General features: G+C 45.8%; 1 protein-coding gene across 4 annotated transcripts in view; it reads right to left on the bottom strand.

Annotated features, from left to right (window-relative positions):
* OTULIN (OTU deubiquitinase with linear linkage specificity) overlaps nucleotides 1-20,461 on the bottom strand; it is a 54,119-nt gene extending 33,658 nt beyond the window's left edge. For 2 of the 4 annotated variants that reach the window (XM_005286076.5, XM_005286082.5), the window contains exons 1-2: nucleotides 20,093-20,461; nucleotides 6,382-6,609 (exon numbers count right to left, since the gene is read on the bottom strand). In XM_005286076.5, the coding sequence (XP_005286133.1) occupies nucleotides 6,382-6,609; nucleotides 20,093-20,109 (245 nt within the window). In that variant the 5' untranslated portion in view covers nucleotides 20,110-20,461. Of the gene's footprint in view, nucleotides 1-6,381; nucleotides 6,610-9,655; nucleotides 12,401-20,092 lie in introns of all 4 variants that reach the window. The other 2 variants (XM_065584244.1, XM_065584243.1) reach the window with 2 other exon arrangements.
* Between the last annotated feature and the right edge of the window lie 1,259 nt (nucleotides 20,462-21,720).

Below are 21,720 nucleotides of genomic sequence, written 5' to 3'. Positions count from 1 at the left end.
TCATTCAAAGCCTGGTTGGAGAAGGAGGTGGGGTGGTTGTGCCATTGCTCACCTTATAACTTTTAGCAAAGTGATTAGAGCACTCACCTGGATATGGGAGACTCCAAGTTCAACTCCCTCCTTGGCAGCGGGAGAGAGAGGATTTGAACAGTGGTCTCCCACATCTCAGGTGAGTTCTCCAACCACTGGGCTAAACTTACAAGGTAGGCACTACCACTACCACCTCCTCCGGCTGCTTTGTGTGGAGTTTGGCACCTGCCTAGCTCAATCTGACACAAAACAGCTTAGGCGCCTAAGACGCCTGAGCCCAGGAGAGTGGTTCCCAGTTGCGGATAGCTAGCAGGGATAGGTGCCTCCCTGCAGTCCCAACTTCTGTGAGAGGGGCAAGGCTTAGGACACGCGCCTCTCATTGGCATCACCCATTGGCTACATTGGGGGAGTCCAGCTAGTGACCTGGCTTTTGTGAGTCACATTCTTAGAAGCCAATTTCTTCCCATTCATTGTATAGGAAGAACGGGCACCTAACTCAGCTTTTGTGAATTGCAGTGTTGTTCCTGTGATTTTCTAGATAAACACTTAAAAATTAGGTGTTGTGATGCTCAGCATCACAATGCCTAAGTCCCTGTAAGAATCTAGCCGTTATGCTCTTTCCTCACTGCTAAAAAGGGTGATTTTGTTTTTTTACCTCAAAGTAACTAAGGTACGTGAGCTATTCTGAGGTAAAAACACAGTGAGGTCAAGGCAGTTCAGTTTTAGCAGTGAGGAAAAGGCCTGAGAAAATATCTCTGAAATAAGATCAGAGGGAAGTGTGCTCATGTGTGCAGAACTGCAAATTTTGCGTTGAAAACTAGTTGTTCAATATGCATAACAGTGACAATGGGGGAAGTCTGTATAAGGAACAACAGTAATTTTTCTGCCTAACAGCTTGTGTTTAAAAAGTATACGTAGTATTCCAAATACTGTTTACAATGTGTTATGCTGTTTTTAATGTTTTGTGTCCATTCAGTGTTTGTTTAACATAGAAATTGTATGGCCTAATCTATACAGGAAAGACACTAATAAAGAATATCATCTCCATTCAGGGTTTTATATATAATAGTCCTGAGGTTTAGCTCTGTAGAATGCATTTCCAAACTGCAAAAATACCTTTCTTTATTTGTGTCTAAATTTAAAATAGAGATTTCACAATGGTAGAAATTTGTGACTGGAGTGCCCCCATCCTTGTGTCTCTAACCTCTGTTTGCCAGAAGCTGGGAGTGGACAAGGGGTGGATCACTCAATGATTGCCTGTTTTGTTCATTCCCTCTGAAGCATCTGGTATTGGCCATTGTCAGAAGGGACCATTGGTCTGACCCAGCATTCTTATATTCTTAGCCAGACTACAAATGATGACAGGGCAGCAAAAACCAATCCCTAGAGATCAGTAACTGCTACCTGGAGCAAATTGTGCTGGGAGCAGTTTGTAAACACTACACCAGCATCACCCCTTGCCTGTGATCTACAGCAGCGGTTCTCAAAGCCAGTCCGCCGCGTGTTCAGGGAAAGCCCCTGGCGGGCCGGGCTGCTTTGTTTAACGGCCGTGTCCGCAGGTTCGGCTGATCGCGGCTCCCACTGGCCGTGGTTCGCCGCTCCAGGACAATGGGAGCTGCAGGAAGGACGGCCAGCACACCCCTCGGCCCGTGCTGCTTCCCGCAGCCCCCGTTGGCCTGGAGCAGCAAATTGCGGCCAGTGGGAGCCGCGATCGGTCGAACCTGCGGACGCGGCAGGTAAACAAACTGGCCTGGCCCGCCAGGGGCTTTCCCTGAACAAGCAGCGGACCAGCTTTGAGAACCATTGATCTACAGTGTCCCTGCATTGGGCATGCAACTTCAGAAGCAACCCCAACATCAAAGAAAGTGATTACACAAGACACACATTATCGCACTTCTGAACCACAAGTGTACAGCAATCCTCTTTCTCTATCATGCTCAGCTGTAGATGCATGCATGGAAAATGTTTCTTTTCCCTTCCTCCACTTCTCCTATCGCAAATGGGCAGAACGCCTATTGTTAAATTAATATCGCCTTAGCTCACTCCCATGCCCTGCCTTCAGCACACGCACATTGACAATGGCCATTTCCTCCTCCTCCTCCCCCTTCCCTGCCCACTCCAGTGATATCACCAGCCCTGCTAAGATGCTCCTAGGCAGCCCCGGAGGAGTTAGGCCATACCAATTTCACAGGTGGGTAGTGAAGAAAGAGATAGGACTTGCGGGCAATATAGAAGTCAGGAGGGAGGAGGGAGGTGGCAGATAGAAGCTTAGGCAGGGATGGAGGCAGTGGGGTGCCATATGCAGCTTCCCATGGGCTCAGGGTGTGCAGAAGGGGAAACCATTTGAGTCACTCACACACCTGTGAACATGCAAACAGAGTTACTCCTGGGAGAATTCTGCGCCAAAAAATTAAAAATTCTGTGCACAATATTTTAAAATTCTGCAAAACTCTGCAAATTTTATTTGTCAAAATAACACTACACAATCACACCAGTTTCAGTTATTTTGGTAATTTATTTCAAAATATCTGTCAGCGAGTATGTCTGTAACAATACAGACACACCCCAAAATTCCCCAGGAATAGAGTGTTAAAGAAACCCCTATGACAATCCAGTTCCTGTTTCTCTGCCCCCCCTCCAGAGCCCAGCCAGGGACCAGATGCCCCCCTCCGAGCCCAGCGGGGGGGCAGACACCCACAAGCCCTCCACCCCCAGAGCCCAGCCAGGGATCCCCCCCAGCCAACACACCCAAACCTCCTCCCCCCCAAAGACCAGTCATGGGGGCCCCCTGGCCCAGATACCCACACCCCTTTCCCCCCCAAGCCCAGCCCAGCCACGCCCAGATACCTACACCGCCTCCCCCCAGAGATCCAGAGGGAGAAACAGCCTGATGCTTGGTCCCAGGCTTGCATGGAGTTTCCTGCATGCTGCCATCTCCTTCCCTTAGGGCATGCTGGGAACTGCAGCTGCCGGGAACCCTCTAGCTCCCTCCCACTGGCCTTGTCTTTTATGTGCAAGCTGGGCTCTGCCGGGTCCAGCAGCCTCTAGTGGCGGCTAGCAGCACTGCAGCCCATTTCTGTGGGGGAAATGAAATTCTGTGTGCATGTTAATTTCTGCAAAATTCTGCATTGTGCAATGGTGCAGAATTCCAGGAGTACAGAGCGCAGGGGAAGGAGAAAACAAGAGTGCTCTGAATAAAGGAAAATGAGAAAGGACTAGAATGAGAGCCTGTTTGGGTAACACAGAGCCTGATATGTCTGGGGAGAAACAATCCAAGCCAGATCTGGGGTGCAGCAGTGGGTAGGGAGGCAGACAAGCACTTGTAGTGCTATACAAATGCAAGCCTGGGTTGCAATACACAAAGGCAGAATGGCACAACAAAGGAACTGCCCCTCTCCACTGCACAGTGCACGTGTTCAGTTTTAGGCAATTTCTGAGGAAGATACACAGAAATAGAAAGGGACTACAGAAGCAGTCCAAATTAATAAGAATTTATGGGAGACATGAAAAAAAAGAGTGAAATAGCTAAATGTACATATAATTTATCATATGGCGACATGAATAGTTAGCAGGTATTTGAATGGGGTGTGCCTGTAGAGGAAAGAGAAATTAAATTTAAGATAAAAGCAGAGGAAGCAACTAGATATAATAAGAGGACACTATGAAACGCCTATATAGGTTGAAAAAAATTAGTGATAGTAATTCTTTGACATCTATGATTGAAAGAAGAAACTGAAATAAATAATGCTCTGAAAAGATTATAGAAAACCCATGCTATTATTTCCCATAAGAAATTGTTATACTAATGTCCAAGCTATCTTCACATGGAGGTTACATATATATTAAAAAAAAAAAAATCAGCCTTTACTGGAAATTTAAATTTTAAGGAAATCACTTTTTCAATGACATCACCAGTGCCATCTAATAGTCTAAATCAGTGGTCTCCAAAGTGGTGTGCACGCACCCCAGGGGTTGCTCAAGGGGATCCTTCGGGGTGTGCGGCAGGAGGAGCGCCACCGGAGCAGCGCCGCTTCGGCAGTTCGGGCAGGAGTCAGAGTGCCTTTTTTTTTTTGTTGTTGCTTGGGGCAGCAAAAATGGTAGAGCCGGCCCTGTGGCGCAGCAGGGGGTGCATGCTCAAAAATTTTTTACTGATAGGGGTGCGCAATCAAAAAAGTTTGGAGACCACTGGTCTAAAACATTGTTTCTCAAATGCGGCCACCAGGGGCTTTTCTTATGGCCACATCCTCCTGAGCAGTGATGAGAGGGTGGGGGAAGAGGGCAAAGTAGCGTCCCCTCCTCCTCCCCTTGTGCTCCTGGATACACCGCCTTGGTGTTGGTTGCTGGAGCCACCAGCAGGGGTTGGGCCCTGCCCTCCTCTGCAGTCACCGGGGCACAGCGCTGTAGGAGCAGGCAGCCTGTGAGTTCCCTACCGTCTCAGGGGCAGTGGGGCTCAGGCTTTCGGCTTCACCCCAGGCATGGTGGGGCAGCAGGCTCTGGCCGCAGGGCTTCAGGCTCCAGCCCCCCATTACCTACCCCCTGGCCCGATCTCCTCTGGCCCCCACTGCCTTCCATGACCCTCCATCCAGGGCTTAATTTGTCCCCAGGCTTGCCAGGGCTGAGTAAGTCTGCTGTGAAGTGATACTTGTATGTTTGTTAATATCACTTTTCCCAACAGACTTACTAGCTAGCAATAAATAAGTTACAATTATTTGGATGTGTATATGTGCATATTTATTTGGTTTTCCTAAAGCTAATTAAGTATTTTAGGAAAAAGTGTGAGAGCGGCCACCAGCAAGAGATGATGGCTGCACTCTGAGGCCAGCAAAAATTTTGTCCTGAGAACCCCTGAAAGGAGTTAATGCCTATCTACAGTCAGATACTCTTTTCTATAGCAATGTGGAATTAATCTGGGAAAAAACATGCTGAAGAAATCTAGGGGAAATAAACACTAAAATATAGGGAGAAAATAATCGGAGAAGGAAAAAAACAAAAAACTAAGTAACATTTTCACTTTAGAGCAAATCGTTTCAAATGTTTTGAGATGAGATAGCCATTCGTAAGTATAGTACTGCAAAAGTTTCTTCTGCTAAGACAATGAGAACACTGCACAATAACTATAATATAAAACCGAAAACACTAATGACCACACTCATAACATTACAAACAAAAGACACATGGACCAAGGTCACATATAGAAAAAAAAGACTGATAAAATAAATACTTCTTGAGACTACAAATACAAGTCACGGTTATGCTCAAATTTTTTTTGAATATAGTCAGGGCCTACACTGTTAAATACACAAGAAAAATTATGAGGAAATCAGTGTGAATAGTAAAAAGTGAGAAATGTAAGTTTTGAGAGAAAAAACAAACATTTTGATAGGATTTGCCATGGGATATGAAACCTTTGCTAGTGACCGAACCTAATGGTTACGCTGTGTCCTATATAAAGCGAGTTAATGGACTTAATCTAGTTCCTAATGAACTGGTGCTTGCATCATAAAAACTAATCACAATTAGGATCCTCGTTGGCAATTTAAACTGAGAGGCCAAGGATCAAAGGGTCAGAGAGTGCATTATTTTCAGTGCTAGAGCTGGACCACTTAGTTCACTAGGATTGAAGTGTGTATGTAGCAGGGGTGCTGGAGCAATTTGTATAGTGGTGGTGCTGAAAGTCATTGAACCAAACTGTAAGCCCTGTATATAATGGAAACCACTTCAAGCCAGGGCTGCAGCAGCACCCCCTAACATCCCTAGTTCCAGCACCTATGGGGCATAGTGGGGGCAACACTGGTAAATCTACATTTGCACAGCCATTGTTCCTGCTATATGAGTTCTGTGTACAGATCTATTTTAAACCCTATTCCTTTCACAAGCATCAAATTGACAAGCACCCACAAAGCTGAAAATTGGTAGTAGAAAAGAATAAAGATTTTGTCTTCATGCAGTATCTTTTTCCTTCAAAGGGATACAATATTTCTAGATAATATAGGTGAGAATAAAAAGAGGAGTAAATAGTCATACAATAGTTTGAAAATGTTCTCATATAGAAAAAGAGAAAAGAACTTCAATAACTAGAGAATGGATATACATCTAGCATACAGTAGCATTTGGCACATATGTAGCGCACAATTTTTAAAAAGGAAGACACCTGTATAAGGAAATCTGAAGTCTAAATGATCTGGTATGGCACTATCCTCTGTAAAACAGTAATGTGCTTATCTGTTTAGACAAATACAGGGTGCTGGGTTATTTTTTAATATTCATTTTTAAAAATGCTCGAATATACTGAGACACTCAAATAGAAGGCAATTCCATCAGGAACACATAAAATAAAACCCAAAACATTACCTTAATTTGTCAGAGTCTTCAGAAATGTTACCATCCTGCTTTTCCTGGATTCCTCTGTTTGCTTCCTCTTCGAATGATTGTAGATCGCTCTCCTGTGGAACTTCTTGGTTTGAACAACTGTTTGACCTAGTCCTCTGTTTTAACATGGTTTTCTGTTCACCATTCGCTACTTCTGGGTTACTCGTTCTCTGGCAGCCATGCCAACTTGTCCAAATGTTTCCCATGTTTCTATAAATAACATTTATATTTCAATGCCATTAAAATTATCCAAGTCAACATCTTCTAAGATTTTAATTATTTTCTTAAGATGTAGTCTTTATTGCCATTCTATCACCAGCATTTTAACAGTAACACACATGTAGGAGTACAGGCTAAGCTGTTGACAGCTGTCCAAATGTAGTATTGAGTATCTCATTAAGCAGGGCTTTAAAATCTGCAGGAGGATGCAAGCTAGGTAATTCTTCTTACTTGTAAAGGAGAATAAAACACTTTTTTTAAATTTTTTTTTTACCAGTAATATACTGCGATATTGTCACTGATAGAATGTACTATATTGAGACCTGGTTACCATGAAAGATTGTATCTGCAAATTTTTTGCTCGTTCTTTATGGAATTATCCCCACATGACACACAGGCCTACACAAGGCACTGATTATGTTTAATCAACTGAGGTTCTTCCTTCACAAATTCTGAAAACATAAGTCAATCTAATGCTGTGTTAGTGGTTGCATTGATTAGACTGCCATGCACTACTGTCGTGAACATGCCACATACACAATTAGGGTTGCCAACTTCCACGACTGGCCTGGAGTCTTCCGGAATCGGCATCGATCTCCCGGTGACTACTGAAAGCAATCCAGGAGATTTTAATAGGATATTTTAAGAAAATGACATTATGTCATGTTGGGGGGAAAAATCTCCTAGAATAGCTTCAGTCAGAGTTGGCAACCCTATACACAACGTGTGCTGTAATCTTTTTCACTTGCTAGTTATCTCATTAACTGGCACACCAAAGATCTGAACAATCGCCACGTGACAATTCGGTGTTTATTACTGGTCACAGATCACTATTAGAATAGATACTTAAGATAGCACTATTCTTGTACAAATTCACCATGTCTGCAATAACTGAATAATAAACCAAATCTACTATTTCATTTACCCTTAAAGTAAATGCAAAAAACACTCCTAAACAAACCATGCAGAACAAATAAAGGAAAGAATAAAATTGTTTAAAACTAAATGTATGGAAATGTAATTCCACATTTGGAGTTGTCATCTCATAGATAATTAAGCACAGTATTGTGGTGGAGAGAGAGAGACTCTGTATCCATTCATTTTGTTGAGCAACTTTCATGAAAGTTTGGATCCTGGTTCCTGGGAAGCCAACCAGCTCTGCAACAGACTGAAATCTACTTTATTAGATAGAAAAGGAAACTTTTAAAGAGTAGGCCCTAATTCGTGTTTTATTATTTTGTTTTGTATTATAATCATTTGTTTCCATCACTCTCTGTTGTTCCTAGTGGAATCTCTATTCGTTCTTAAATAAACCTTCTTTCGTTTAATTACAAGTGCTGTGTAGTTTATATGAGCGGTGGTTTAAGGTAAAACTGGGGAACACTGCTCTTTTGGGTGCAGAGGATCTCTGGGATTTCTGAGAGTGGCCAATGTCAGGGAAAAATCAAATGCACAACTACAAAATGGGGAATAACTGGCTAGGTGGTAGCACTGCTGAAAAGGATCTCAGATTTACAGTGGATAACAAATTGAATATGAGTCAACAATGTGATCCAAGATGCGAAAAAAGTCTAATATTCTGAGGTGTATTAAAAGAGTGCCACATGTAAGACGTGGGAGGTAACTGTCCTGCTCCATTCAGGACTGGTGAGGCCTTAGCTGGAGAATTGGGTCCAGTTCTGGGCACTACACTTTAGAAAACGGGGTCAAACTGGAGAGAGTCCAGAGGAAAGCAACAAAAATGATAAAAACTTTAGAAGAACCTGACCAAGGAGGAAAGATTTTAAAAAAATGTGTATGTTTATTCTTGAGAAAAGAAGACTGACAGGGGGACTTGATATCAGTCTCCATATATATTAAGGGATGCTGTAAAAACTATGAGGATCAATTATTCTCTGTGTCCACTGAAGGTAGGACAAGAAGCAACGGGCTTTATCTGCAGCAAGAGAGATTTAGGTTACATATTAGGAAAACTTTCTAATGATAAGGGTAATGAAGCTCCACAATAGACTTCCAAGGGAGGTTGTGGAATCCTCATCATTGGAGGTTTTTAAGAACAGGTTAGACAAACATCTGTCAGGGATGATCTAGGTTTATTTGGTTCTGCCTCAGCCCAGAGGATTGGGCTTGATGACCTCTGGAGGTCCCTTCCAGCCCTACGCTTTTTCTAGGATTCCACCATTTACAGCTGAATGAGAGTCTGCCCCCGCTACTGGCGGATGATTTGGCCTTGGTAATAATATATGCCTTTGTTACCTCCTAACTGGACTACAGCAATGTAGCCTACTTTGGCATAAAACAGTAGCCCACAGGAAACTACAACTTATACGGTGTGCAAACTTCAAAGATATCTTCAAATCACTACATTGGCTAGCCAAAGAATATCCTATCTAGTTGAAGATTTCAGCACTTACCTTCAAAATGCTTAAGGATTTGGGTCTACAATACCTAAAAAATCATCTAAAACACCAGGAGGACCACCATTATAACCTTGCTCCTCTGGTGCAATGGAATTGTGTACTGGAAGAATAATTCATTTATGCAGGAGACAGCTTTCTTGGAGGCTGATCCAAGACTGGAATGAATTCTGGCAGAATCTAAGAACTATTTTAAGCTTTACCATCTTCCATTCCAAGTGCAAGGCACACTTGTTTGACTTTGCCATCACTAATAAAAGTACATACCACAGCATACATTAAAAAAAGAAAATCCACACACAATTAGGAAGAGGAAGAGAGAAAGAAGAAATCAGTGATATGAGAACTGAAATAAATACTGTGGTAACATATTTTTGCCCAAGTGCTCGCAACTGTTGAGATCTTGGTTTTCTAGCTAACTGGTACACCTGTAGGGAAGCACGCTGCTTCATCTCGGAGATCTTGACTGTCTCAACTCAAGCTTTGTAAGGCACCCAGATAACCATGGTGATGAGTGCAATACATTTGAAATAATATTTCGGTATCATATTTGATATTTATGCAAAATACAATCTTTCCACCTGAAAAAGGCTCAGATTTTTTAAATATTATATACATACAGTGCCACTGACATGCAGACATCTGATGGGTGAAAGGCAGCAGCCAGCACTAGACATTTATGTGGGGAGAGCTCAACTTTGGCCAATGACACACAGACAAGCCATTTCTCTTGTGAACATTTCCATGGAAGCCTGAATATCTATGCAGAATAGACAGAACGAATTGGATGTTAGTTGCAATGTCTCATTTGATTTTAGTAAAAGTTAAGGGAGAGGGATTGGCTCACAGACTTATCAAATGGCTTTAGCACCATTTTAAAGTTTAAGAAATTTATACATGCAACGCTACACAATGCAAAATTCAATAGAATACTGTGGCTAATTTTGTAGTTCTGATGCACTCTCATAAGCAAAATAAAACCACAGTAGCTTCAATGAGTCAGCATCCTGTACTTGTCAGTTTCTGCTCAGTCGACACACAGGCCTAAGCTTTCATTTAAAATGACACCCAGCAAAGAAACTAGAAGTTCTGATTATTTAATTTTATCCTATTTAATCCATCTCACGGTTTGTCAGATTTTTTTTCTTCCTCATTAAACTGGCTCCTGTACACTACTTAAAAGTTGCTCTAAAGTCTTGTGGAGCACAGTTTGAAGCTCCAGAAGTGACTAATTCTGCTTATGACTTCTGGGGAATGCCCTTGAGAGAAAATAGATGGGAAATACCCACCAACTGATACAAAGTGTGTAATACATTATATGTTCTTGTGATTTATCCAAACTTTTTTTTCTTCTTATTTTTCAATTTGCTGATCTGTTTCCAGAAAGATTTGCCTTCCACTTTTTGTGCCAAAGATATATAGTGCTTTCTACACACACTGACAATTTGCTATTTAATATTCTGCACTTCCTTGGTGGAAATTATGGATGGGCAATGGAATGTGAAAGAGTGAACATTTCTCACGTAGAATTTTTCACCATGAAATAGTTTTAACAATTGCAATAATCTATTTTTTGGGGAAACAGGGGATGGATAACGTGAGGATTACTTGTTCTGTTCATTCCCTCTGGGGCACCTGGCATTGACCACTCTTGGAAGACAGGATACTGAGCTAGATGGACCTTTGGTCTGACCCAATATGCCCATTCTTATGTTCTTGTACCGGTAGGAGGAATTTGATAATGCATTTCTAGGAACTCTAAGTAATCTGACTAACCCTTAGTTCTCCACCCTGCCTGCTTGGTATTAGCATCTCACCTAGCAGGCTGTACATCTTCAGGATTTTACTTAACATGGTTTCTTGCAGACTGTGCCCATCAGTAGTTCACCAGATTTCTCTGACCCTCCATTTTTTACATCTCTCAGTGCAAGTGAAGTTACTGCTGCTACTCCTGCCATCAAAAAAGCCTTCCTTTGTCTCTCTCCTTCAGCAACTTGCAATCATTTCAAACCTTAGCTACAAGTATCTGTTTTCCCTTGCAATACTATGCAAATTCTTTCCCCTGCTATTATTTATTATTCTAAAGTGGCATTATTTATGAAAATTCTATAAAGTGCTTTGTGATCAAATTTGTATGGAAGATGTTCTACCAATTATAAATGTGTAATTATTTATTTTATATATGATAGAGCTTACATAATTCCTTCCCTGAAGAGATGAAATTAGTCTTCTCTGCCCCTACGTAAACTTAAACCTCCCCAAAAAATCTCATTTTGGCTTCAAAGTCCAAATCAGGGGGTGGCCACAGACTGTGTTTTCCCTGATTGGGTCCTGCTTATCATATCTATGGTCCCCAAACTATGGCTAGTGCAACCACAATGACCCAGTGTGTGTGCATGTTATTTTGCTGGATTGCATATTTCGGCAAATTTGATAGCCATGTTTTTTGGGAGGCTCTGGCTTTCTTCAGGCTGATTGGCAGCTGCATGCTGAGAGATGAGTTACAGCCTGTGTTAGAGGAGTGGGTAGACTGTCTCTTTTTCCCTACTGCTTCTTCATATCTTATTCCCACAGAAGACCATACCTGGCCAGGATTCTCATGCTCTGAAGGAAGAGGGTAAGAACTCTGCTGAGAACAAGACTGCTAACTGTGATGGTAGTTTTTGGTGATAGGAATGCTGGTCTTCTAGAATTGTAACAATGCCAAACTTATTTTACACAAGGAACATCAAACAGCTGTCAATCTGGGCTGAATCTGCAGTAATCTAGAACTCAATAAAACTCCTTACCATCCATCCCTCTCTCTTATAAAGCTTTCAAAGGTATCAAAGATCAAATAGAAGTCAAGTGTCGATTTAGCAATAGATGACACCGAGTGTCAGTTCAAAACAGGAATAGCTATCAAGGTGGAGATTCAACCATCTATAAACGCCTAGATTAAGTACTATATAGGGAGAGACTTTTAAAAAACTGCTTAATAAAGTCAGAACATAAAATACAGAAACAATGCAATGCCAAATTCAAACCAAGTCTCTCATCTACAACATGATAAGGTTAATTTTCAATGGACCAAAGCTTAGCCTATCAAGATCATACAGGATGTCTTACAAACACTAAAAAAAGCAAACAACAAAGAGCATCACTAATAATGAAGCAAGCCAGTTGATATTTTCTGCTCTTCAACATGGATATCTTCACTTCATCCAAGATAATAGTCACAAGATAAGTTACACTGTTTTTTCAAGCCAATATGGAACACTAAAAGGAAATACAATGTCTGCAGCCATTGTGGATACAGGGCATAGAAAAACCTCTCCCTTCCAGTTGGCAAGTTAGTCAGTTCAGTTGCCACCATCTGTGTACATCTATTGCAAAAAAAAAAAAAAAGTGTCAACCTTCTTCTGGAACAAATATTTTTAAAAAATCCACAGGATTTAAACATCCCTGCACCCAATGACATTCAGCGACCCACATGTTAGATTGTCCACTGGATCAGCATGCATCATGGGGGAAATAGGGAGAGACGGGACAGAGAAATCCAGAGACCCAGCTAAAAAGGAAATAAACCACATAGTCACTAGCCCTTGACATTACTACTGATTAAGGAAACATGCACTTGGGTCATCACTTTCTGTCCTGTCAAACTCAGACAGAACAAATCACACAGTATACCAAGCAGACAGTAAAATCAGGTTAGGCTTAGAAAACATACCGTTCATGTCCACCCATGTTAACCCTTGTTCTCATCAAGCAAACTGCTAATGGCATCTTGAGTTCAGGACCCAGATGGTCCACGAGGTCATCATCCCCATTGGTCCCAGACCCACAGTCACCACATCTCAGGCACGCGGCATTAAGGGAGGTAGCCGCAAAGTGACTAACGGGGGAAGGCTGTAAGGACTGGGACGATGATACTGGCTGCTGGGAAATCCCCACACCCCCAGCCAAAACACTGCCCTCAGCAGCACGCTCAGAATGTGCTAGGTTTGCTCATAGAACACTGTGCTCCCCAACTCCAGAGACTAAACTGACCACTTTGCAGCACCTTCAAAGCACAGGGTTCCCTCTGCTGTTAGTATTTTTATTCACTGTGCGACTTCATTCAGATGTCTCACAGATGTGCCCAGCAGGGCCGGCTCCAGGCACCAGCCTGGCAAGCATGTGCTTGGGGCGGCCGCTCCAGAGAGGGGCGGCACATCCAGATATTCGGCAGCAATTCGGCGGACGGTCCCTCACTCCCGCTGGGAGCAAAGGACCTCCCGCCGAATTGCCGCTGCAGATCGTGATTGTGACTTTTTTTTTTTTTGGCTGCTTGGGGCGGCCAAAACCCTGGAGCCGGCCCTGGTGCCCAGAGCCTTTCATAGATGCCACCTCAGGCCCAGGTGCATTCTTCCTAGTGGCTGCTTGGTTCTTCTCAGAAGGCTGCTTGATAAAACGTGTCAAGCTCCCACTTAGAAGCAAGCCATAGCCTCAGCAATAGACACAATATCATCACTCACCAAGTCTATACTTCAGGGAAGCTTCAAAAGATTTAGAGGCAGTATTCAATAACCTCTCTATGAAAGAACAGGACCTGCTGAGCTGCTGGGGCTTTATATATTAGAAGGGATTCTTCTAATGGGACTAGTGACCTAACCATATCTTGTAAAATTTCTGGTCAGCAGCTCAATTCCCTAAGGCAGCACATGAGAAATGGTGATGCTAACAGCTGACACAGAGGGAGGCAGACAGGGCGGTGCAACCATTTAGGCAAACTAGGCGGCCGCCTAGGGCGCTTAGTGGTTGGGGGCGCCTAAAAGCCGATCCACGTGGTGCTTGGGCACCAGCAATATTCAGAGCCAGGGACCCAGCTCCAGCAATACTTGGGGCCGTGTGTCCGCCCCGGCCCCACATGCAGCCCCCCCCACGCCTTCCCTGAGTGTCCCCTGGCCCCGACTTGCTGCCCCCGCCCCGGCCTCCCCGCTCGCCTTTCACAGCCCCTGGAGTCTCTGTCTGGGAGCAGAGCCTGTCTGTCTTTGTCTCCTCCATGCTGCTTCCCTGCAACAACTGCTGCCACAGGGTCCTAGTGCCCCCCTGTCCACTGCCAGGGCAGACCGAGGCCTTGGCTACACTTGCGAGTTGCAGCGCTGTAAAGCCGCCCCCAGCGCTGTAACTTACTCCCCATCCACACTGGTGAGGCATTTGCAGCGCTGTATCTCCGTGGTTGCAGTGCTGCATGTACTCCACCTCCCCGAGAGGAATAGCAAGTATTGCGCTGCCACCGCAGCGCTGCGGCGCCAGTGTGGCCGCCCAATGCGCTGTGAATGGCCTCCAGAAGTATTCGGCAGTATCCCACAATGCCTGTTCTAGCCACTCTGGTCATCAGTTCAAACTCTATTGCCCTGAGCTCAGGTAACCAACCATGTGACCCACCCTTTACATTCCCCGGGAATTTTAAAAATCCCCTTCCTGTTTGCTCAGCCCGGCATGGCGTGGAGTGCTATCAGCAAATCTTTCCAGGTGACCATGCCTCCATGCGCCAAGCGAGCCCCAGCATGGAGCAATGGTGAGTTGCTGGACCTAATCAGTGTTTGGGGGGAGGAAGCTGTACAGTCCCAGCTGCGCTCCAGCCGTAGAAATTACGATACCTTCGGGAAGGTATCAAAGGACATCATGGAAAGGGGCCATGACCGGGACACCCTGCAGTGCAGGATTAAAGTGAAGGAGCTGCGGAGTGCCTACCGCAAAGCCCGCGACGCAAACAGCCGCTCGGGTGCTCCCCCCACGACCTGCCGATTCTACAAAGAGCTGGATGCGATACTTGGGGTTAACCCCACCTCCACTCCAAGCACCACCATGGACACTTCAGAGCTGGTGGGGAGGGGTGGAGGGAGGAGAAGGAGGAAAACGGGAGTGATGGTGGTGGGCCGGATTGAGACACCCTGGAATCCCTGGAGCCATGCAGCCAGGAGCTCTTCTCGAGCTAGGAGGAAGGTAGCCAGTCGCAGCGGCCAGTACTTGGTGGAGGACAAACAGAAGAGCAGGTTCCTGGTAAGCGTTTTTGTTTTTTTTTCGGGAAGGAATTTTTTCGGTGCGGGCTCTTTGGGAGAGGAGGGTTAGGCATGCATGCCTAGATGCGGAATAGTGCATTGATGTGGTTTATTACATCGCGGTAATCGGCCTCGGTAATCTCCTCAAATGTCTCATCCAGAAAGTGTGCAATGTGCTTGCGCAGGTTTCTTGGGAGAGCCACCGTGGTCCTTGTCCCAGCCAGGCTAACGTGTCCGCGCCACTGTGCCACGAGGGGCGGGGGAACCATTGCTGCACACAGGCAAGCTGCATATGGGCCAGGGCGGAAGCCGCATTGCAGTAGAAGACCCTCCCTTGCTTCCCAGGTCACCCTCAGCAGCGAGATATCGTCCGGGACGAACTCCTGTGGAAAAGGTTGGGACAGTGTTCAGTGTAGGTGCCCCCTGAAGCTGTTGGCTCTCCCCAAGGCACAGAAACCCAGAGGACAGTGCATCCCTGAAACAATCAGTCCCCTTACTCACCATTTTGAGGCTCCCGTGGGATGTGTGTGCTCTGTTTCGGACGGGAAAATTATGGTATTGTGTAGACCCTGTGTGTTTTCTACTCCTTAAGTGCGGGGGGAATCATTACTCTGTCTGGTATAAACAATGCTGCCTCTGTTAAATGTTGCATTTTGTCTATACAGCTGCATCAACCTTGAGACCTCAGCCGTCCCTCTTATCGCCTGCTCAGAGACTGCAAAGACTCAAGAAGAGACCGCGAAAAAGCAAAGAAGACATGCTCCAAGAAGTGATGCGGCAATCTATTAAAGAGAATGAGAAAGCACAGAACTGGAGGGAGAGAGAAAGCAGGATCTGCCAGGAAAATGCAGCGCACCAGCGGTAAAGCACAGAGCACCGGCAGCAAAGCACGGATCGGTTCATAAGCATCCTGGAGCGCCAAGCAGACGCTATCCAGGAGCTCGTAGCCATGCAGAAAGAGGAGCAGTACCGCAAACGCAAACGCCACCCCCCACCTACAGCCCTTGTCCCAAAACTCTTTCCGTTGTGCCCCACTGTCACCTCCAACCCACTTTCCCCAACTTCCGTGTTCTTCACACCACCAGCTGCCTCCAACACCAGTATCTTCACCATCCAGCCCTGAAAACCACGACCCTTACCCTCTGCACTCAACCCCATCACCATGCAGTATAGCTATCCTGAAATGCAGCACTCACTGCACAGCACACCAGACAGGACATATGCGAATCTGTGATTGTACCGTTCCCCACTCCACCCCCTTGTTTCTTTTCAATAAATAATTTTTTTTTCTTTTCAATAAATGGATTTTTTGGCTTTGAAAACATTCTTTATTATTGCATAAAGTAAAAGACTCCTTATCCCTGGAAATAAACAGGCACTGCAAGTCTGCTTAGCAAACACTGATTCCTAAAGATTGGAACTACTGCACTTCACTCCCGTGCAGGGCATCAGATATCACTGCTGGTTTTCAGCCTCAAATTGCTCCCTCAAGGCATCCCTAATCCTTGCAGCCCTGCGGCTGGGCCCCTGTAATAGCCCTGCTCTCTGGCTGTGCAAATTCAGCCTCCAGGTGTTGAACCTCAGAGGTCCATGCCTGAGTGAACCTTTGCCCTTCCCTTCACAAATATTATGGAGGGCACAGCACGCGGATATAACTGCGGGGATGCTGTTTTCGGCCAAGTCCAGCTTCCCATACAGAGATCACCAGCGGGCCTTTAAACAGCCAAAGGCACACTCCACAGTCATTCGGCACCGGCTCAGCCTGTAGTTGAACCATTCCTTGCTGCTGTCAAGGCTCCCTGTATAGGGTTTCATGAGACACGGCATTAACGGGTAAGCGGGATCTCCAAGGATCACAATGGGCATTTCGACTTCCCCTACCATGATCTTCCGCTCTGGGAAAAAAGTCCCGGCCTGCATCTTCCTGAATAGCCAAGTGTTCCGAAAGATGCGTGCGTCATGCACCTTTCCGGGCCAGCCTGTGTTAATGTCAATGAAATGCCCACGGTGATCCACAAGCGCCTGGAGAACCATAGAGAAATACCCCTTCCGATTAACGTACTCGGATCCTAGGTGGGGTGGTGCCAGAATAGGAATGTGCATCCCATCTATTGCCCCTCCACAGTTAGGGAACCCCATTTGTGCAAAGCCATCCACTATTTCCTGCACATTACCCAGAGTCACGGTTCTTCTGAGTAGGATGCGATTAATGGCCTTGCAAACTTGCATCAACACGATTCCAACAGTCGACTTTCCCACTCCAAACTGGTTTGCGACCGACCAGTAGCTGTCTGGAGTTGCCAGCTTCCACATTGCAATAGCCACCCGCTTCTCCACTGGCAGGGCAGCTCTAAATCTCATGTCCTTGCGTCGCAGGGTGGGGGTGAGCTCCTCACACAGTCCCATGAAAGTGGCTTTTCTCATCCGAAAGTTCTGCAGCCACTGCTCGTCATCCCAGACTTCCATGATAATGTGATCCCACCACTCGGTGCTTGTTTCCCAAGCCCAAAAGCGGCTTTCCACGGTGCTGAGCATGTCCATGAATGCCACAAGCAATTTCGTGTTGTACGCGTTACGCGGCTCGATAGCATCATCGGACTCCTCACTCTCACTGTCACTTTGGATCTTAAGGAATAGTTCGACAACCAAACGTGACGTGCTGGCGAGATAAGTCAGCATACGCCTCAGCAGTTCGGGCTCCATTTCCCTCAGACAGATCGCGCTGCACAGAAACCATTGAAAGATGGCACCAAAGGTGGATGGAAACAAAGGGATTTCTGGGATGTGAAGCGATGCATCATGGGGCATTGGGACAGGACCCAGAATGCCCCGCACCTACGCCCCCTTCCCACAACCCACGGCGCCAGAATGGGAAGAGGTGCTCTGTGGGATAGCTGCCCATAATGCACCGCTCCCAATAGCGCTGCAATTGCCGTAAATGTGGCCACGACAGTGCGCTGGGCAGCTGTCAGTGTGAACAGACTGCAGCGCTTTCCCTACTCAGCTGCACGAAGTCAGGTTTAACTCACAGCGCTGTACATCTATCTGCAAGTGTAGCCAAGGCCTCACTCTGAGCCTGCCCTTCCCCCTCAGACCCTTTCATTTTCCAATGGGACACTCCAGCAGCACAGGAGACCCCTCTGCCCGCAGTCACTGCTCCTGCCCCATGCTGGGCAAAGAGGCACTCTCATCCCTCATCCCCAGTGAGGCTACAGTCAGGGGCAACAGCAGGGGAGGAGGCACACGCAGCGCCCCACCATGGGGGAGGCGAGGGAGATTCCAGGACCCGAGAGGGACCCTAGGAGCACATGCAGTGACAGTGGGGAGGGTGAGTGTGCTGCTGGGATAGGTGGGAAAGGGGGGCTCGTACCCCAGAGCTTGCTGCTGCTGGCAGGGAAAGAGCTGGGGGGGAGTCTTCCTCTCTGGCCCCTGTCCCAGAGCAGCCTGTCTGTACCCCAAACTCATCCCCAGCCCTGCCCCACCCCAGAGCCCACACCCCCAGTCAGAGCTTTCACCCCCCCACTGCACCCTCAACCCTCTGCCCAAGCCCTGAGCCCCTCCAGTACCCCAAACACCTTATCCCCAGTCCCAGACAGAGCCCTCTCCCCCCACACTCTGACTCTCGCCCTGAGCCCCTCCCACACCCCAAAGCCCCCATTCCCAGCCCCAGACAGAGCCCTCACTCCTGCACCCCATCCCTCTGCACCCCTCCCATCCCAAAACTCCCTCCCAGAGCTGGGGTTAGCTGCCGCGGGGGGGGGGGGGGCCTCCCTGGGCGGGGTTAGCTGCAGAGGGGGGGGGCTCCCTGGGTGGGGGTGTGGCGGGAAGCTGCTGTGGAGGCGGGGGCTCCCCGGGTGGGGGGCTGGGTTAGCTGCCGTGGGGGGGTGGGGTTAGCTGGGGGGGGGCGCAAGGTGGAAGTTTCGCCTAGGGCGCGAAACTTCCTTGCACCGGCCCTGGAGGCAGAACAGGGACACAGAGGTGTCCATCACACAGCAACCAGATTAACAAGGCTCAGTGTGCTAACAGCTTTGCTCATGCAAGAGGCATACATTATATTCTTACAAGTGAGCTGCTTTCCCCTCGCCAGGGCACACTTCTTCACAGAAGCAAATTTTTGAAGGTGAGCTCTGCAAATCATCACCATAGATCAAGAACCTCATCATCTGTGAGAATGGGTGGTGTCTGCACCCCACGGCTGGGGAGTCAAAGGAGTGCCAGCAAGGCCGGCCTGCAAGGCCAAAACTATATCCACAACCAACACCAACCCTAAACAAAACAAAAAACCCCAAACCTTATATCAAATAAAGAGAAAGTAGCTCCACTCAGCTCCAGCCTCACTCCCAAACAGACCCTCAATCACTTGCAGGAGAGAGAGAGAGAGAAACTAGAAATAGCCCAATAAAAAGCCATGATTAGCATTAATTGATACTAAAACGGAAGAAGAGCTCTCACAGGGAAATACAGACACCCCCACCCCCCAAAAAAGTTGCACAATTCTCTTCAATAATTACTTTTCATCTACTTTCCTTGATCTCTCTTTAAATCCAATTTTTCCTTCAAAATATTGCAGATAAGGATCTTTAGTAAAATATTTCGTAGACATTATTGGCTCCTCATCCTGAGGTTGTAGTAAATTTTGAATTAAAAAAAAACAACACAACCTTGGCATCATAATAAATATTTGCTTGTTTAATCCCTCCCAAAATATCTTCGTTTGCTCAGAGAAGTGACTGCAGCTCTAAACACAGAGCCTCATTATTAGGCTATCCAATCTATTTCTTAATAGTTGAGACTAAAATTGTTTGCTTTTTAAAGGTATAAAACTATCCTTTATACTTAAATCAAACTGTCGCAGAGAGTTAGCTGCTAGCTGACTCCGGTTTATTTTTATCTCTGCTCCCATCCTGGGTAATATAGTCACATTCCTTTCTTATGTCTTCCTGATTTAAACCTGAATTCTCAGACAAAAACGATTGCAGATTTTGATCTCTCCCCTTATTGAGTATTAAAACAGAGGCAGTTTTGTACCTTATTTGGTTTTCCATCGGCCTTCCTTGCTGTGCAGGTTTGCAATTACCTCCATTTTTCAACCTAAATCACCATGTCATTTATAAACTGGAACATATATTTCTTCACGCTTTGTCTTGTCTGGGTGCTTAAATTCCTACTAGTTCGATACAGTCGCTTTCACTTTCGCTTTTTCATCTCCTGCGACATACTTCAACGTCTGCCCATGTAATTATCTTTGCTATCACGTGGGGGTTTGTTGTTGTTGTGTACAATTCTCAACAGTACAATAAATTCGAAGAGTAACTAGGTTAAACCTTTGCTTATTACAGCCACACACAGCTCACACGCCCGCCGCTATCACATGCTGCAGTCACCCTGTTTCCCACTGACAAGGTACGCTCCAAGTGGATATGTAAATCTCCATCTACTGTATTTCACTATCATTACCAAATGCACACGGGTGTTTTAGAAAAAGCTGATAAGGTATATACCAAGTTAGTCACTCTATTTAATTTAATTGACTGTTGGTAAAAATACTGAAAAGACAAGCTTCCAGATATGAATTCATTTGGCCCAAAGTGTTTATGGTGTGCTGTTTATACTTTAGGTTATGTATTTCTCCTAGAATTAGCTCTACATTAAGCATTTAAAAATACATGCTTGTTATATGTCTGGTTTGTAATTGGTTTAGTAGTCCAATCTTTATTTTGTTCAAATCTAAGGTATTACTAGGTAGGTTTAATGCTAAGATATTTTCTCTGTCTGTATTAACTAACATACAAATCAAACTGATTTTCTTCCCACAACCAGTCGTGCCTTCCCCCAAAACCTTGCTAAGCACCATAGCCTTTCGTGGTTCTTTAACTAGAAGAACATGAAAAAACTTCAGCTGGAATTTCAAAAGGGGATAATTTTTAAACACTTCCTGTGCCAAAGTTAAATGTTTCACTGAGAGAGTATAGAAAATGCAATTGCCCAAGGAAGAGTGAGTGTGTTGAACTACAAGACTGGATTCAAACATAGAGGTGTGAAATAGAAGTCATCTTGCTATGTTTTTACATATACTAGCACTCACACAAGAAAGTTATTACCCAGGCATGACTCACATAACCTCTAGTCTGAAGGCTTTGAAGTAGGGTGACCATATTTTCTAAAGTAAAACCAGGTCAGCCGGGGCTCGCCTGAGCCACCCCACACACCCACAGGACTCGCCAGAGCCACCATCCCCCCACCGCCCAGGGCTGGGGCTGAGCTCCCCCCGAGCTCCGTGCCCCATGCCGCCCGTGGCCAGGTTGACACACCCCTCCCTAAGCTCCACGCTGCCGGCGGATGGGGCTGATCAGTTTTGACAAATGCCCATTTTTGTAAAAAAAAAAAAAAAAAATTGGGATGGCAGGGACAGAGCTTAAAAAGGGGACTGTCCTGGCCAAAACAGGACGTACGGTCATCCTACTTTGAAGGGAATTGGGAAGGAATTTCCCCAGCTAGGATGTGGCCTGGCTGGGAAAGGGGGGGAAGTAGTGGGGACTTGGCTTAACTCTGAGAGGCAGGGAGCAGTGGTCACTGCCAGAAGGTGGGAACAAGAGTAGTCCTAGCCAAAGGCTAGTGTGTGGAGATTTGCTGCTCAATAACTTTGCCCATCCAAC

Source organism: Chrysemys picta, chromosome 2 (assembly GCF_011386835.1).
Source record: "Chrysemys picta bellii isolate R12L10 chromosome 2, ASM1138683v2, whole genome shotgun sequence".
NCBI lineage: Eukaryota > Metazoa > Chordata > Testudines > Emydidae > Chrysemys > Chrysemys picta.
The sequence above is the reverse complement of the archived record's forward strand: the minus strand, read 5'-3'. Positions and strand labels throughout refer to the sequence as shown.